This window comes from Austrofundulus limnaeus, unplaced genomic scaffold, assembly GCF_001266775.1.
Source record: "Austrofundulus limnaeus strain Quisiro unplaced genomic scaffold, Austrofundulus_limnaeus-1.0 Scaffold120, whole genome shotgun sequence".
NCBI classification, from domain to species: Eukaryota; Metazoa; Chordata; class Actinopteri; order Cyprinodontiformes; family Rivulidae; genus Austrofundulus; species Austrofundulus limnaeus.
The window spans coordinates 1,256,846-1,259,126 of NW_013952522.1; the positions used below are offsets into that span (position 1 = coordinate 1,256,846).

At 37.0% G+C, this 2,281-nt stretch overlaps 1 protein-coding gene across 1 annotated transcript in view; it reads left to right on the forward strand.

The window, feature by feature from the left end:
* The window catches only part of LOC106522094 (voltage-dependent calcium channel subunit alpha-2/delta-4), a gene marked incomplete in the record, with an annotated part of 65,809 nt that overhangs the window by 52,879 nt on the left and 10,649 nt on the right, over positions 1–2,281 (forward strand). Inside the window, 2 exon segments of the mRNA XM_014014952.1 lie at positions 142–263; positions 381–449. Coding sequence (XP_013870406.1) covers positions 142–263; positions 381–449 — 191 coding nt within the window.

Below are 2,281 nucleotides of genomic sequence, written 5' to 3' on the forward strand. Positions count from 1 at the left end.
GGGGGGCTACCATTTTCATATATTTATCTCCTTCATGGTGCCACATTTACAAAAAACTTTGTCAAAAATGATTGAAAATTCCCACATTTTGACATCTACATGGTTTCAGATATTGTCTGATGTTGAACTTGTTCCTCACAGGAAGTTCCTGACTCCTTCTGATAAAGCCAACCTGTTCACCATTGATCACTTCCCTCTGTGGTACCGTCTGGCTGTGGAGAACACTCCTGGGAAATTTTTTTACTACGCCGTCAATGACAAAGGTGATCATTTGCACAACTCCAAACTTTTAATATTTCTATGAGGAGCTGACTGTCATGAAAAAAAAGAATGCTTCTGTGTTTGTTGAATGAAATATTTGTTTTTGTTTTTCCTAATAGGAGTGAAGTACGTTGTAGCGACCACAGCCGTGACGGTAACATCTGAAGGAAGGACAGCCATGGCTGGAGGTGAGCCTCAGAGATGTAGCTCCAAATCAGAGCAACAGAAATAAACTTTGTGGACACATTTTCATCAGCAAGTGTACCAGTGGTCCAGGCTGCGGGCTAACAGATTTAACATGTCAGTTATATGAAACAGAGAGGTCAAGCTGGGGTCACAGCTCAATTAGTCTTTTCCATGTTTAAAATTAAGAGTTTAAAATAAATGTCTACAACAAAAACAAAGCATGAATCCAAAAAATTGCACTGGGAATGGGAACCTTGAACCCTGTTACCTGCAGACATCATGTTGTTGCAGTAAGAAAATATTAACACTAATAAAAATGATAATCTTTGGGCATAAAATATCATAAAATGCTTTAAAAAGTAGACAAAAATTAAATGAAGTACTGCTTTTGAACCCTTTAGAGTAAATTCACAAGCCTGGTCTCTTTTTAAAGCTAATAATCTGAATTTTTAACTTCAGGAGTCATATTCTTTGTAACTGGTATTTAGTATATTGAAGTAAAATACACAAAAATCAAGATATTTTTCTCCCTAAATTTTTATTTTTTATTAATAAAGTATCACAGAATATGAAGGGAATGAGATATTATCAAACAAATCTTACTGGGCTAAAATATTAATTCTCAACTATTACCAGTTCAAATTTGGTAACAGTAGCGTAAAATAAGAATATTTGAGACATAGTACAATCCAGCATGTCTCATTTGCATATTTGTACACCTGTACACTATGTCCAGACTGTACACTTTGTCTAAAACACTGTATAATTTCTAAATGCTTCAACACAGGGACTTCACTCTGGGCTCAAATTATAGATAAACCCCCACAAAACACATTATACCATCCATATTTACTCACAGCATGATTAAGTTAAAAGACATATATTAATATTCAGAAATATTTACTCCAACTGGAGTACATTCAGCCAAATTTCCACCAATAACCAGCCAAACCACAAGAATAAACCAATATATCCTTATTTCTCTCAAAGCATTAACATTCCACAAAGCTCATAAAACCACCAGCAGCGAAAAAATATTTGTTTTTCACTCACATTTGATGCATAGTCCTCAAATATGACGAAATTAGCGATTCAAAATGGCGACCGGAAGTATTTTTATCCAAATATTTTTACTTCTCCTGGCCACAAAAATCACTCTTCCATGTCTTGAAGCACTCGAAACACTTACCGTATTTTTCGGACTATAAGCCGCGACTCTTTTCCTGAACTTTGAACCATGCGGTTTATACATGGATTTTTTTCTTCAGCCACCAGGGGGCTCTTATGCTCCTTTTGCTTCAACCACTCCCTTCAAAAAAAGAAGAAAAAAAAAGATAAAAGCGATCGCTTCCAGAGCCGACTGTTGACCAGGAAGCAGCGATTTAAAGATAGTCAATGGCCAAAAACTAATAAAAGGGGATAAAACAGACATTTTTCACGGTGAAATCTGACTGATAAAAATTTTGGAGCTTAATCCAGGACTAGTTTGTTGATAAACGTCGAGCGAAGAGCCACGGACTTTTTTTTCCCACATTGCACTCCCCGGGGAAGGAATCCCATGCAGTGACGTATGCTGGAGCGGGAGGGCTTTCCCACCACAGCTTACCGCTGTGTGACGCAGCTTTTCTGAGCTTGTTTAACTCCGAAACTGAAGAGGACTTCGACGGTTTCAGTGCACCGGAGGACGATGAATGAGACTTTTTGTTGGACCAGAAACGGTTAAAAAAAACTACAAAATAAGGTCAGTTAAATGAACCGTATTCCTCTGAACTTTACCGGAAATTTCTAAAGGTTTGCTTTTTATGTTTTAATTCCAGACCTCTTGCCTTTTTTT